General features: G+C 37.0%; 1 protein-coding gene across 1 annotated transcript in view; it reads left to right on the forward strand.

Moving 5' to 3' along the window:
* THSD7B (thrombospondin type 1 domain containing 7B) overlaps positions 1–15,493 on the forward strand; it is a 732,294-nt gene extending 716,801 nt beyond the window's left edge. Inside the window, exons 24-27 of the mRNA XM_041739265.1 lie at positions 2,223–2,305; positions 4,641–4,833; positions 8,340–8,427; positions 15,412–15,493. Coding sequence (XP_041595199.1) covers positions 2,223–2,305; positions 4,641–4,833; positions 8,340–8,427; positions 15,412–15,493 — 446 coding nt within the window. The remainder of the gene's footprint in view (positions 1–2,222; positions 2,306–4,640; positions 4,834–8,339; positions 8,428–15,411) is intronic.
* The last annotated feature ends 266 nt before the right edge of the window (positions 15,494–15,759 follow it).

A 15,759-nucleotide genomic window follows, 5' to 3' on the forward strand; every position in this document is an offset into this window, starting at 1 on the left:
ATCATATGGTATTTGTCTTTTTCTGTCTTGCTTATTTCACTTAGCATAATACCCTCCAGGTCCATCCATGTTGTTGTAAATGGCAAGACTTCATTCTTATGGCTGAGTAATAGACCTTTGCATCTTAGAAAGCAAACAGTTTGATCCAAAGACCCATAATATATAAAACAACTTACATAGTAAAATTTCCTTAAATACCGTGTTCTGAGACAATGGCTGAAAAAGAGACATGACAGTTTAAAGCAACAGTCTCTAAAGTTTTAAATCGTGTACCTTCTCAGTAAAAAGTTTTTGACGACCTATCTCAACATATCCTCTTCTTGCACTATTATGCTCCAGTATCGTATTATAAAACACGTACAAAGTTGAATTGAAAGGATGGATAAAGATATAATAAAATATATTCATTAATAGTGCAGAACTTCTTTTCTGTAAGTTATAGATGTTTGCATCATGCACTGGAAGCTCGATTTTGGATATTTTTCTAGTTGTCACTATTTAATATCTAAACAGACTGAGCAAAGGTTTCCTCACTTATGACAGTGGCTACAATTTGATAGTACAAATGATCTCAATTTTAAAGTTTGTTAATGCCTTCTCAGAAAAATATTGTTTTACTGCTACTGCAGCTGACAAAGCTTATTGTATCAATGAGAGAATTTCTATTCTTCTGTGGGAATTGAAGAATTGTCAGCTCCGCCTTTGTCTAGTTTGCCTATATTTGCATTATTGTATTCCCTCTAACCCATAGTTTATCCATACGGTAATTTATTTTAAGCTGCTTGCCCATTCTGTAAGTTATGGTTGAAACTAAATACACTGTAAATCTATTTAATCAGGAATACCAAAAGCAGCATCCTCCACATCATGCTGAGCATTGGCTGGCGAGGGTTACACTGTCAAAGTCTCTGCAGAGTACTTGGTGCACAGTGTATAACCGGGCCATCTAATGATGAGCTCAGGTTATTACTATCAGCTGCTAAGTATTACAGCTTAATTTCATTTTTAAATTTAAACAAACTACTGTATGAACTATAAAAACTCTAGTATTTTCTAACCAATCCTCTAGAGATTCTATCCCCAGGGGTACAGGCACTGTTCTTTGGAGAACACTGGTTAAAAGAGTGGAAACAACCGCCCCCCCCCAAGCAGTTACTGGTAGCACCAAGACCATGTGGTTATTGCCGCTAATGTCCAAATTATCCATTTCACACATAGATATAGTTCTCGATTGTAGGCTTGTTTTGTTTTGTTTTGTTTTCCCCCTCTGGGGATTATTTTCTTATTCTTCCAGTAACAGTAGGAATTTAGCTGTTTCATTCTCAGGCAAAACATAGATGTTTCCTCTACAATCTTAACCCAAAGCTTTTTGCTAGCTACAAGTCATAAAACTATAACTGGGTGACAATTGTATTAAGACAAAAGCTAGAATCTAGAAATGAAACCAGTATTCAAATACTTTAAATCCTGCCCTCAAATAATACATCATCTTCTTAGGCTAGTACTTTGAATCCAGAAAGTCATGACTAATATGTAAATGACTTTCAGATTATAGACACCTTATTCCATCCATTTACTCAAAAATCTTGCATACCTGCAAGTACTGTATTAGATGTATGACTGCTTCTCCTGCAGCTTATACATTTACTTTTAAAAATGTGTGAAGCTCTATACGTGACTCTGTGTGTGTGTGTATTCTGGTTGCGATACATTTTAAAATGTTACCAAAGACTTGGCTAGTGTGGTCCATGAATCTATTGTGGCATTCTTTTAGCATTTGGTTGTTGACAATTGGCTTATTGCCTACTTGGGGTATTCAGGCACTGGAAAAAACTACACATAGAATGAGTCTTTAAGCAGATATATTTTCTGCTCCTGAACTTAAACTGAAATTTCATCCATTCTTTTCCTGATCTTGGCCCAGCACACAGATGTTGCCCTCAAGCAGAGCCATATGATAGAATGACATTGCCAATAAGCAGGTATAAAAATTACTGCAAACATCTTGTTAGCAGAGCCTTTCATCTTGAACAATTCTTCCTAGAGTAATCAATAAAATAAAGCTGGACCATGTATAGGCAAATACATATAAAAAATAATACTGTTACAGAGTGGCCAGTGCCTGAGAGGAAAAAAAAAAACATAATGTTTATCATAGAAAAGTCCACAAATGATGATGGTGGGTTTTTGTGTTATTTTTTGTTTTGGTTTGGTTTTTGTAGGAGGCTGCTCCCCTCAGGCACGTCCTGCTGCTATTCGCCAGTGTAATCCAGCCTGCAGAAAACCGTTTTCCTACTGTACACAGGTGAGTCCTGTGCTAGAGCCTTCTACAGTTAATTGCCGTCTTCTGCATATGTTGTGTGTTTTCTAGTAGGCTACAGCCCCAACAGCAGTTCCATGTACTCACGGTACCATCTAGAGGACTTTGCAGGAATAATCACAGCTACTAAGGATTTTTTTTTTTTTTTTTAATAGGGCCGGGTCTTAAGTAAAACAGTCTTTTTCTATATATCTCCATCTATAACCAAATCTGCCTATAGATAGCTAATTCATACTAGCTCTTATTATCAATAAATGTTCTCAGTTGATTTATTCTTTCATTCTTAGCCTTCCATCTAGTCAATCTATTTAGAAAGATATTATAAATGTTCATATTTGCTAATATTGAATAAAATTGATTACACTTGATGACTATGGTACAAGTAAATTTTTAGTTCATTTTAAATAAGTTAAATATTCGGCTATGGAGAAAAAGTATTATGCTCATGTGCACACATTTTCTTAAAGCAGAGCTCTTTATCTCTGTTCTTCTCTCTTAACTCCCATTTATGACTGTTCAGGAATTAATGCAGGATGTGCAATGTGTTCTAATCAATGGCACTCATAGTGAGCAGTGCATATATAAAGTTATGTCATGTTCCTTAAAGAAACAAGTTTCTTCTTCTTATGTGCGCTTTCCAAAAATGAGCTGGTTAAAAATAATTTAAGTATTCAGTCCTAGTTTATGGCTTTTTCACTTCATGGTGGGTTAAATCTTTACCACAGAAAAACTAATGCCTAAGCTTATAGAGGAGAAAAGAGGTCAGCAAAACTTCATATACTAATCAGATTTGCAAAATAGAAGTCATAGCTTTCCACCCCTTGTCCAGATACCCTCTTTAATAAAACATAAATACCGTTTGCCTTGAACCTTTGGCACACCTGATTGGTTATAGCTTTTCCCTTAGACAAGAGATGATCTTAATTGTCTTAATTAGCACTCTATTGAACACCATGCAATATCCTTAAATGAAATGCTGTAATGTTACTATTATAGGAATGCTGCCTATTTGCTAAACAATGGGCAATTACTAATTATTTTATCCTAGTTTTCTGACCTTTTCCTTTTGTAGAAGACTGAGGTTTTAGTTTTTAGTCTTTAGTTTTAGTATCTATTTAGTATCTAATACTTACTATTTACTGCTCCTTAAAATCATGTGTTCAGTTAACAATCAGTGACCCAAATACATAGTTCCTTAGACTTACCCAAACTTGAGTGGGTGAACAGATGAGCCTGTTTAAAAAATGCCAAATAGTTTTAAGTAAGGCACTACAACAGCAAAGTCATAACAGAGTCATAATTTCATGCTTAACTTTTATGTTCTGTTCTTCTCTGTTGTCCATATTTGCTGGAGGATGGAAGAGCAATCATTTTGTTTCACTTCTAAAGGCAGAAAGAAATCCTTGCTGTAACTCACCATAGCCAGCATCTTGGAGAGGTTTATTGTACAATGAAAATGACCAGGAATTCACAGACAAGCATGAAGGACACATTGTCATAATGCCAACGTGGATGTAATGTGACACTCAGGTTACTACAAGGAAGGATATGGGACAAGTGCCTTGGGTGAAGTCTGTTTTTTCTCCACTTAGGCTGCCTTCCTTGAGTGCAAAACCAAGCCTGCAAGCAGAGAGGTAGTTCAGACTAGTTAGTGATCAATGGTAGAAGGTGGTAAGCAGCATTCAGCAGCTGGCACAGTAACAGACATCAAAGAGCACAAAGCCCAGAGGCACTACATACATAATCCCTGTTGCTTTACTTCTCAGCATCAAGGGCAGCAGGTTCGAATGAGTGGGCAGGAATCTGAAAGAGTTGTGGGGAGAATGGAGGATAATTTGATTAAATATCTTAAACATCTCTGTACTAGAGAAAAAGAATGGAGTTAATGCCCTCCGTTGACAAAGAATCGTGATTTCTTACTTGCAAGCTGTAAGAATTGTCAACCTGTAGAGAAATCTGATGATGTCTTTAAGGGGTGGCTCAGTGGTTGAGCGTCTGCCTTTGACTCAGGTCATGATCCAGGGGTCCTAGGCTTGAGTCCTGCATTGGGCTCCCCGCAGGGAACCTGCTTCTCCCTCTGCCTATGTCTCTGCCTCTCTCTCTATGTCTCTCTCACGAATAATTAAATAAAATCTTTTAAAAACAAAGGATTGACTTAGGAATTTGGAAAAATGAACTGCTTGGTTTTTCATCTCTGGCAACTCTGTTACTGAAAAACCCCAAATTGCCATAACACATCGCACATGTATTAAATGATTCCAGCTTTTAAATTGTTCTTTTTCACCACTGTGTAACCATGAAACTATTTTGTATTCTGTAGGGTGGAGTCTGTGGCTGTGAGAAGGGCTATATAGAGATCATGAGATCAAATGGTTTCCTGGATTACTGCATGAAAGTACCCGGCTCAGATGATAAAAAAGCTGATGCGAAGAACCTTGCGGGGAAAAACAGACCTGTGAATTCAAAGATACATGACATTTTCAAAGGATGGTCACTTCAACCCCTTGATCCAGGTACATTTCAGTTAAGAGTAAGACATACACGTTTTCTCATGGGGCATTGGGGTTCACATTGTCACCACTACTTATGACAGAAAAAATGGAGGGAAGAAGAAAAAGAGGTGAGACAGAAGAGGTAATGTGGTCCAATTCAAGGTTTCCCAGATTTGCGTGTCAAAAAGAGGTAGTCCCTTTAAATGTAAAATGTTCCCATGGTTGGGTGAAGATAAATGAAGATGAGTCTCTCTTACCCCCAGTCTGAGATATGGAATTAAGTCCCCAAATAGTAACTTTTAAAATTATCTTTTCATTGTAAATTACCTCTGCAAATGTGTATATAGAATTGAAATTAAGAGCAAAAGTTGGAATAGATCAAGAACTTGCAGATAACCTTAGGAAATGTCTAGGGACCCTATGTGGTTTGAAAAATGCTATTGGAACAGTAAAAAGCCTTAATCTCAGAAACAGACCTTGGCACCACGGCTCAGAATGTACCTGTTTTGTGATTGAGTGTAACGCTTTCACCTCTCTCGATTGACTTCATAGTGAGGAAACCTGTCCAAAGTCACCTTCCTTGCAGAACTTTTGTGAGTTTTAACAGTGCTGGGCCTACAGGGCTCAGAAATTGGTGGTTATTTTTTTTAAGATTTTATTTATTTATTCATGAGAGACACAGAAAAAGACAGAGGCAGAGATATAGACATAGACAGAGGGAGAAGCAGACTCCCTGTGGGGAACCCAACACGGGACTCAATCCTGGAACCCCGGGACCATGCCCTGAGCGGAAGGCATACGCTCAACCACTGAGCCACTCAGGTGTCCCAGGAAATGATGGTTATTAAAGATAGAAATGAAATTTGTTAGATGCTTTCTGTGTACCCTGTCCTTCTATGCTGGTTACATTGCATGAATGATCTCATTAGGTTGCAAAAACCTAATGAGATGCTATCATTGCCATTTTTGAGATTAGGAGTCTGAAACAGAGAAAATGAATTTGACCAAGGTCCTACCACCACTAATAGGAAGATCCAAAAGGTGGGCCATTCAGCTCTTTCATAGTATTTATCTCAGTTTTCTGCCTTGTAAAGTATGCAGAAAATGAAAACAAGATGCTTGGTGCTAATCGGAAGTACCTTTTCCAGGAAACAAAATTCTACTAATAACTAAGCAAAGTGGCCTAACAGGGCATGGAGAGGAAAAAAGGCAGACGGGGCTCAGGCAAAAAATACCCTGGAAATTTCCTCCCAGACCTCAGGCCTCTACAAACCAAAAGTGCCTTAATGATGTACTTCAATGAACCAAAAACCAGAGCCTGGGACTCAAAAGACACTAGATCTAGTAGGAGAAACCAGATGTATGCTCCTCATCCAACTTTTCAGAATGATTACGGTATCTTATGCATTTCTGACTCCACTGTATATATTTGGGTATGCCATAGATTTTAAAATCATTTCATTCATTTTGTGATTAAATTAGCAGTAGCTTTAAATCTGAAGGAAGTGTGATCTGAAATGTAGCCAGCCTCACCCACTGCCTGTAGACTCCAGTTCCAGAAGAGAATTAGGGTGAGGTTCTAGAGAAAGGATTGCTCAATTCCCTAAATGAGGTCCTTAGCCTTTGGGTGGCTAATTAAAACCTCAATAGTGATATGCATGTAAATATATATTATATATATATTTTTAGTATATGTAACTGTATGCATATGAATATATATATGTATCTGTTTTCCTCATGAGAATGTAAATGAATTATGAATATCATTTTGTGCACATATATATTTGTATGATGAGTTCTTAGAAAAGAAATTTTACAAAATATGATACATATTGCCTAAATGTCTCTCTAGAGTTTGCTCCAATTTATATTCTCCTCATGAGGAAAACATTGATACTTATGTATAAGCAGAATAAGGAAAAAGAAAATATGATACAATTATACAATGTCTCCTATTAAAAAGAATGAGACCTGCCTTGTGACCTAGCATGGAAAATTGCTTTAAAAAAAAGTACAAATCAAAATATATGCCATTTGCATTTCTTTAAAAAAAAAAAAGGTGTTATGTATTTGTATGCATGTACTCATATGTTTGCATATAAAAAGGGAGCTAAAATGCTTCACAAGGAAACTGGTAACAGTGATAGCTCTTGGCTCGGGAATTGAGAGAGGGTATCAGGGTGACTTATTTTTCACTACACATCTTTTAATACTTTGAAGTTTGATCCTATCCATTATGTTATTATAAAAAGTTATATTCTTTTTTAAGTAACATGGACCACATACCTCTGCTCTTGGGATTTAAAAGTACTGAATCCTCCAAGTACTTCAGGTCTGTGAGATTTAGGAGTGAAAAGATGAAAGGTGTTTTCTCACTCAGGGAAGATTTTTTTTTTCAAGTGTAAAAAAACTCAGAAGAGGGGATTTCATCATTAGTGTTTCAAAGAGGTCAGAATCAAAGCTTTGTTAAAAGTTTTATGACCATAGAAAAGTATCATTACTAACCTTGAAACCTCATTCTAAAACCTGACTGAGGCTTTAAAGTGTCTTGTAAACAAAAACTGTAATGGGTAGCGACAATATAATTGAATGTAATTGTGATTTTATTCCAAACAAGTGTTGCTTACAATACACTTTGATAGTTGTTCATCACACATATGCCTTTCAAATATGATGCTGATATGGTTTTTTGGACCTGCAGTTAATTATATTCATGTAGTCTAATGAATCTTCTGTGTGTATCTGTGCTTCAGAAAGGAATGCAGTTCCTTTGGGATGCTAAGGCATTGTCTTCTCAGTCCAGTTAACTGTGCTCACATAAATAGATCAGACTTATTTGGTTTTATTTTTCTTAATTCTGGCAGATGGGACATCAAAAATGTGTACTTTAGGGATCCCTGGGTGGCGCAGCGGTTTGGCGCCTGCCTTTGGCCCAGGGCGCGATCCTGGAGACCCAGGATCGAATCCCACGTCGCGCTCCCGGTGCATGGAGCCTACTTCTCCCTCTGCCTATCATAAATAAATAAAAATTTTTTAAAAAATGTCTACTTTACATGTGTGGTTACAATTTGACATAATTTGGTGACTTTATTACCATATTTGGGCATATAGATTTTGTTCATTCAACATCATTTCAGGAAGCAAAATCACCAAAAGTGGTGATGTAACAATTTTGTTTACATACAGGATTACCTCTTAATTTTTTGGTTCTCTCGGTGTTGCCAAATGTATTGCAATACTTTTGTATTATATATATAAGACTATACACACATAAAAACATATTTAAAAAGCCTGACAAATGTTAGATTTTATGAAGTAATGATTATTGTTGTGTGCTTCCCATTTGAAAAATTTGATAGACTTACATTTTACATTTTCACCTTTTTTGGACATTTCTAGCTGTCACGTATGAGTAGTTTCACTGATTGTGATTTATGCCAATCTCAGAATTCAGATGATAAATATTAAACTCAGATGAGAAGACTTTTGTATGCTAAACTTGTTATTTAATCTCTATTTTTAAACAGATGGCCGAGTAAAAATTTGGGTTTATGGCGTTTCAGGTGGAGGTTTTCTTATAATGATTTTCCTAGTATTTACTTCCTACCTTCTTTGGTAAGTACTGACAAGCAAAACGCTTGTATTCCATATTCTTAAAGATAAGTGACATATTATACTAAAGTGTCATTGGCCATTATAACTGGACTCTTAACCCACAAATAATTATCAACAGAATAGTTGAAATAATTTATCTTTAGTGTCCTCATTTGACATAACTTTCTTTTATGTAGTTTTTAAATAATATCAGAAGATATAAGAGATAAATTATTTTTCAGCTTTGACTGCACCTTAGCATCTCTTAGTACCTGCTGGGGACTGATACTTGGGCCCCAGCCCTAGTGATTCTGATTCAATTAGTCTTGCCTGTGGCCAGGTCATCCAGATGTTTAAAAGCACTCCAGGTAATCCTAAAATGCAGCTAAGGCTAAGAGCTATTACTTTAGATCATTCTAATTCTTAAATTGACCTATCTTGACCAGTGAGTTCAAACAACCTGTTTAGTACATTTTAAGTAGTGGAGCCAGGTGTTTATCCACATTGACCAGATTTGAGAGAAAATTTTCTGTCAATTCCAAGACCCCCATTTTGTAAGTGACTTGTGCCTGAAAATTTTATCATTCTCAGAAGATGATTATCAGTTTACTGTATGAGCTGCTATTGAAGCCAGACAGAAGTAAATACATTTGAATGTTTTCAAGTGTGTTGAGTATATTTTATTTAGCTTCCCAAGCAAAATTTCTAAAGGGTCCTTCTTTTAAAAAAAAAATTTTCATGAAATCAAAGTGTTACTTTGCTTTTTTCTCCAAATTGAGATCCTTATAATCTATTAAAGTATTTCCTTGAGAGTTTTTACCCAAGTTTTAATCTTGATTCAAATGTAGCCTCAAATATTCATATTTGAGTCATATTTAGCCTCAAATTATGTTTCCAAGGTCATACAGGTTTTTAAATCTTTGCTCTGGATCAGTGAAAATAAGATGACTTTAATTCTTTCTGCCACCTATAGTGCTAGAAATTGAATTTCTACCCAACTAATTTTTCCATAGTGCTGTAGTAAAAAGTAACACCTTCAGGTAGTCCTTCACCCTATAATCAAATGATTTAACCAATTTTTATGTCTCAGTTGATATATTTTGTGTATATTCCTAGATCCTGTCCTAATGAACAAATGTGAAGTTGAAAGCCTTATATGAGGTTTACAGTGATAGGGTCTATTCATCACTAGAAAAGATTAGCAAAGGAGGAAAATATCTTATATTGCAACAAAAGACATGAAGATTTGACAGAAACATCTCTGAAAGTAATGGCCCAACACAGTGTAAGGGAATCAGATAGTTTGTTCTGTAAAAGCTTGGAGGGATTCTAGTTGTTAATTAATGTTTAATCTCTTAGGTATTCTAGGGAAGAGGGAACCATAGGATTTGGAATTGGGGACATAGTAATTAATAGTAAAAGTCATTAAATTTGCCTTTCTACATTTCTCTATTCCTTCAACGATAAATATTTATTGAGGCCCTTTCTGAATGACTCTAAACTCTAGGGATTAATTAGGTATATCACTGAATTCTGGAAACAATTTTCTAGAGAATTTTTAAAAGATCAATGCAATTTTCCCTTACTTTTTAGTGACCAAATTACATAAATATTGATGTACAGTATTTCTCACATCTATTTTTTCATCTTCAGTGCTTGGATTTAGTCATCTCCATTTGGGAGTAGCACAATGGCTACATATTGGGACTCAAAACAAATGCTCTTTTCTGCTGTCTACAGCCAAATAGTCTTCCTAAAATTTATAATCAGCCCCTATCCTACACAGATACCATCAGGGGCTTCCTTTGACAGCAAAATGAAAATCGTGTTTTGGCTGCCTAGCCAGCCAATTAAAGTCTTCTATAATTTAAGCCTGAACAATCCTTGCAATTTCATCTTCTATCTCCATATGCCTTGGACAGTCTGTCTGGTGTGTTGTGTAAGCCCAGATAGATTTTTCTCATTAAAGACATTAAAAAAATATTTCCTTTAAAAACTAAACTATTTTGATAAAATGGTAAATTTCCTACTGGAATATTTAACCTATGTGCTTAGTTCTACAATCCCATCAATCCTCTATTATTTTAGTTCATTATAATATACTCATTTTCTCTACTATCATATTTCATAACAAAGTTTGTATCCATCTTTCAGATCACTCCTTTCCACAGGTTTCAGGTTTTCAAGTTTACCATCTTCATTTCTATCCAAGTTGTTGAGATACAGCACTTTTAATCTATTTGTGTTGCTGTTTCAGAAGTTTTATCCCAAGACCCCACATACCCATTCACATGCATTAGAGAAGTTCATCATTTTATTTGTATTGTGCATGTGTAGTTTTGATGTCTATTATGCACTTCTTTATATTATAAACTCTTCATTATATGAAAAAGTTATAAGTATTGAATATAAGGCTACCACCTCTTTCTGGAGGATAATTTTTTGCAAGAACCTTATATTAGGGTACTTATAGTGTTACCTTCTAATTTTGCAAGGAGACTTCTGTTTCCAGGGTTTCCTCCTCCTATCCCATTCATCTAGAATGGTTTTTCATCATTAGATATTGACACTCTATTGGTTCTTCCCAGTAAAACTCAAATGCTAGCATTTTCTCATCAAACAGCCTAGAATAACTTGGCCATTCCTCCTCTCTGGCATTTACTCAAGGCTGTGATTATAATAATTTCTATAAATATCTTCTGCCTCTACCACCCAAAGTAGAATAGTGGATAAATAAATATTATACATAGGTTGCCTTTCCCATCCTCACAATAATCTATTGAGTTTTTACTGTTATACCTATTTTAAAGAGAGCTAAGTGATCCCCGGAAAAGTTCAATAACTTCTCTGAGGTCATCAGCCTGGTAAAATCACCTCTAGGTTTGCCTAGGCCCAGAAGGTTTCTCTTTCCACTGGTCTTCCAGTCTGTCATTTCTTTCTCTTGAATAATCCTAAAAACTTTTTAGATTCAATGTGCCATCAATAGCTTTCATATTTTTTAGAAGCTCCTTGTTTCCCAAGTAAGCTATAGACCTGGGAACAGACCCATTGATATCAAAACACATACCATTTACTGTTACTTATGAGTTACCTAAAGAGTCCAAATAGATACTTTCATGGCATTTACTTCTATTAAATAGCTTGCAGAGGAGTTAGAAGATGACAGTCTTTGAGATTTTATATTTTCTCCCCAAAATAAAAGACTTAGGCTAAGAGAACTACTATAATATTCTAGGCCTTAAGTGTATACTTTAGATGAAGGCAATTTATAATAAAACTTAGAAATGCTTTTGAGAAAATATAGAAAAATAGCCTTCTTAAGGACTACTTCGTTCAGATACAACCCTTTGTACATCTACCATTAGTGTTCAGAGTTTTTGAAATATTATTGATGCCCCTGCTCCCCTGGCAGTAAAGATCCATGAGGCAATTTAGTGAAGACAAGCACTGGGTAAGCTTAATCTAGACATAGTGCCAGAAAATTGTTCCAGATAACTACAGCACATCTATTCTGCACTGCCCAATACAACTCAGCAAATGGGCCCTCGTTGGGCCCAGGTTTGAGTAGTGCCCCCACTTCTAGGGGCTCTGCCCTCATGAGTGGCTACCTAACCCAAAGACCATTTCAGGCTTTCATCAAGCTATTTATTCTCTACTGCCCTGGGGATGAGTCCTTAGGGCTTGAATTCAGTGGTGCTATTAAGTGCCAAGAGTTTGCCCATCAGTTGATAATCAGTTTGCTTTCCCAGCTTCACACGTTCATCCTTTGCTAAAATGCAACTGATCACGGAAGAGGTCACTTTAAATGTGTGTCATGCAGTGATCTCTGTACAGCCACTGTTGTGTAATAGCTTTATCCCTGTGCCAACCCCGAAAGTGGTGGTGGCTGTCACGAGTGCTCCATTAGGAAGAGTTATGAGGCAACACCTCAGTTCGACAGACAAGAATAATGTGATGGATTAGAGATCTACCTTGGGTACAGGATGAGTGGTGGTGGCCTATGAGGCAGGCATCTGCAGGTCCTGATTTGGTGTGAGGTGGTCGCACCTTTCCTGATACCAGAGTTGAAGAGAAAAAAAAATTCTTTTTAAAGTATTTTTTAAGGGAAAAAAAGGGAGATCTCCTAGTTGCTAGATTTACTAAGGACAGCCCTGCCACACAGCCCCTCCTCTCAGGGATCTTTTTACCTAGCCAGGAAGCCTTGTAAAGCTACAGCTACCCAGCATGTACCACCTTACTCAGTTTGCCAACATTTGAGAACTATTTATAGTTAGGATATTAGGATCTATCTGTTGAGAGATTATACAATTCTAAGAGATTCATAATAAAATAAGGGCTTCATCCCAGTGATCCCCAGCAAACCCCACGTGGACCACCCCATCTGGATCCCTCTTTTTCTCCAAAATTCCATACATGGAAACTTATTCATAAAAATATCTCTAATATTTGGAGCAGAATTTTATAGGCCTAACACACAGGGTGGCCAAATTTATATGTCTTCCTGGCAGTATCAATATATGGATTCAGCCCTCTCTGTCCCTTTCCCCATTCCCCAGGAGTCAGCTCTTCTTCCATTTCTCTTTGCCCAATAGCCTTTAGCAAATACTAAGAATGGATTGTTAAAAACTATTTGGAAACACCTACATTTCCTCCCTCTCTCTTCCCATCCCTTCCAAAAGGCAGGAGCTATAGAATGGGGAAGATCCCAATTGTCATTTCAGATGAACTGTCTTGTATCAGGACAACCTCCACTATCACCAGAAACACCACCACAGTGAATGCACAAACTGTCACTTCCCAATTGTCCTAAACTGTTGTGTGATTTCTTAGTACTTTTAAATGCTGCAAATTGGCACTCTCTGGACCTCATTTCAAGCTGGGTCCATCATTCTTTTCTTTTTTTAAGGATTTATTTATTTATTTATGATAGAGAGAGAGAGAGAGGCAGAGACACAGGAGGAGGGAGAAGCAGGCTCCATGCCACAAGCCCGATGCGGGACTCAATCCCGGGACTCCAGGATCGCGCCCTCGCACCAAACCGCTGAACCACCCAGGGATCCCCATGGATCCATCATTCTTTATGCTATAGTCTAGGCCAAGCAATAGAACTAGAGCCACTGAAATATATATTAATATAAAGTTAAATTGAATGTTATTCTAATAATTATACAATGAATACCTTTTGAGAGCACAAAATTAGTGGCTGAGGATCCCACAAGAGGTTTCTGCCTCTCCTCAGCTTCTCTGATTGGAAGGTAATTGCTTGCAGCCCGTGCCCAGCACTCAGCTCTTCACCCATTGAGCACCCACTGCCCCACAGATGCCAGGAAGGAGCACTGATGGAACCTGTGGCTTTTCCTATAGTGATTTTTAAAACCATTTCTAATTTCTTAAGTTTGCTGCATTATCAAACCAAGGAAGATAGTTTTAGAATTTGAACATTTAAATTAGGTGATTCTCCTTAGACCCATTTTAATTCTATCAAGCATCTCTTTGTGTGTATTTCTGTGTGTGTGGTAAATTCACCTAATACAAAATTCTCCATTTTAATAAAGAAAAAGAAACCAGACACAAAGACCACATATATTATGACTGCATGAAATATCCAGAATAGGCAAATCCCTAAGAGATGGAAAGTTAAGTGGTTGCCAGGGGCTGATGGTGGGGGAGATAGGACTACCACTTCTGTGGGTACAGAATTTCTCTTTGAAAAGTTCTGGAACAAGATAGGGTGATGGTTACACAACATTGTGTATTACTAAATGCCACTGAATTGTATACATTAAAATGTGTTTCTAATTTAAGCTCAAAGCTTAAAAATTCCCATGTACAGACAAAATGTTTCTACCACATGCCAAGTTAATGGCATGAATACAGAGAGAGTGGACTGAAGAGGTTAAGGGCCTGGGCTTATGTGTTAGATGTGCTAAAATTTCAGCCTCAGCCACTCAGTGACTTGTAGGAAGGCAAGTGTTCTCTCTAGTCCTTCTCTGTAAAAAAATAAATAAATAAATAAAAATGTATTGACCTTAATGCTTCCCCTCTTTCAAGGTTGTTCTCGAATTGAGATATTTTATGAGCTTTTTTAATATATTTTATGTAAAATGCTGAACACAAGCCAGGGCATTTAGTATATTTCTAATTAATAATAGATGCTACTGTAAAATTAATACAGTTGAAGACAAGGAAAGAGTTGGCTCCCTACTCATAAGGGTAACCCCAAAGAGATGAGCTCTAAAGGCATGGAAAAGCAAAGGCACTGAAGAAGGAAGAGAGACAGTATGGTAGGTGTGGGGCACTATGTGACAAAATTCAAAGTATAAACATTCATAAATGCAAACTGAGTTTCAACCACACTAAGAAACAAAGTATAATTAAGGCTGTCTTGCCCCAGATCTGGGCTATCACTGTATGATTTGCCAAGGTTACTCAACTCTAGCTTCTCTGTGAGAAGGAGGAGCAGCCCTTTCTGTCCTGGCAAAATTGTCAACCTCAGGTGAAACAGGCCAGGTGAGAGTGACTCTGCATGGTGCAGGATCAGAGAAAGTTTCCTGACAGACTCTGGTGACATAGCATCTAAATGTCAGGTTTGAGGCCAGCACAGAGGCATGTTTACTTACTAACAGAACTAGGGTAAGGCAGAGGAATCTGGCTGCTTCAGCTGCTCATGTGAAACGTCTCTGATGTGGGGGTCACAGTAACTTAGGAATTAGTGAACAGCAGATGCTTTCATTACTGAGTATAAACAAGAACAAGAAAAGTAGCTCTCTACCAAGTTCATTGTTTCCATGAAGTCCTTTTCTAGGATTTTGGGGAAAAAAAATGATAGCTTCTCCTTAAAATAAGGATAAAATATGCAAGTACACAAAAACGAAACCCACAGTTTCAGAGCGCTCAATCTTTTGCCACTTAACTACTTGAATTTCTGTATCTCACAGTTGTCTTTGGCAGATGAAGCAGAAATCTGTGAACCTTTATATGAGGATTTTTTTTTTCCCTTTGCAGCAAGAAGCCAAAACCACATCAAAGCACACCTCCCCAACAGAAGCCTCTGACCTTAGCCTACGATGGAGACTTAGACATGTAACCTGAAAAAGAAATCCAAATGTAGACATCAACTGCCTTAACCACTTTCTCTTTTGTAGCTCTCAGACTTCTCAGTTTTTTGAGGAATCTCATGATGTGACACATTGGGCAGAATACAAATACTGCAAAAGTAATATTGCCTCAACTTCATTTGGACATGGAGTCAAGGATTATTAAGTCTGCCATTTTGCTTTCAAGTTGTTTGTGGGTGTGTGTTTAGTTTTTTGATTTTCCCAAGGGTCCTGAAAACCCTTCTCTTCCTGTTTG

The sequence above is a fragment of the Vulpes lagopus genome, chromosome 24, assembly GCF_018345385.1.
Source record: "Vulpes lagopus strain Blue_001 chromosome 24, ASM1834538v1, whole genome shotgun sequence".
NCBI classification, from domain to species: domain Eukaryota; kingdom Metazoa; phylum Chordata; class Mammalia; order Carnivora; family Canidae; genus Vulpes; species Vulpes lagopus.